The sequence below is a fragment of the Morone saxatilis genome, unplaced genomic scaffold, assembly GCF_004916995.1.
Source record: "Morone saxatilis isolate NCDOM2014 unplaced genomic scaffold, NCSU_SB_2.0 Contig0, whole genome shotgun sequence".
Taxonomy (NCBI): domain Eukaryota; kingdom Metazoa; phylum Chordata; class Actinopteri; family Moronidae; genus Morone; species Morone saxatilis.
In genome coordinates, this window is record NW_023339650.1 from 6,878,414 (window position 1) to 6,878,874 (window position 461).

Consider the following 461-nt stretch of genomic DNA (forward strand, 5'->3'; position numbering starts at 1 on the left):
CCCGCCGGTCTTCTGATATTCAGAGCCATTTTTGTTTGAAACGTAAATCAGCTCTGTGTGCTGCAATAACACACATCACCATAAGAAAATCACACGGATCACTTTATTATTTTAGAATGATTATTGCATTGATAATAACCTGATTGCATAGATAGATTCTTTGGAAGTGCACAATTAGGCACATTAGCACTGACATGGTTTTAACAGCAGTTCATTTATTCTGTTTTAACCAACTGTCCAGTTGCAACTAACCTGGGTGGATAGGAATGAATATCTGTAAGAGGAAGACGAAGACAAACCAAAAAGGAGAAGAAAACGGAGAAGAAGGGAGAGAAAGGGAAACAGAATCTGTTAGATCCATGCTGATGGAAATACAGCCTTGTTAGTCCTAAACTTAAACAGCAGATGGCAGTACAGCAGACACTATGAAGCATTAAATAATAACAGTAAGGGATATTTTT

General features: G+C 37.5%; 1 protein-coding gene across 1 annotated transcript in view; it reads right to left on the reverse strand.

Moving 5' to 3' along the window:
* Positions 1-47: 47 nt before the first annotated feature.
* Positions 48-461, reverse strand: part of cunh11orf65 (chromosome unknown C11orf65 homolog) — a 2,687-nt gene continuing 2,273 nt past the window's right edge. The window contains exons 9-10 of the mRNA XM_035656529.1: positions 253-274; positions 48-60 (exon numbers count right to left, since the gene is read on the reverse strand). Coding sequence (XP_035512422.1) covers positions 48-60; positions 253-274 — 35 coding nt within the window. The remainder of the gene's footprint in view (positions 61-252; positions 275-461) is intronic.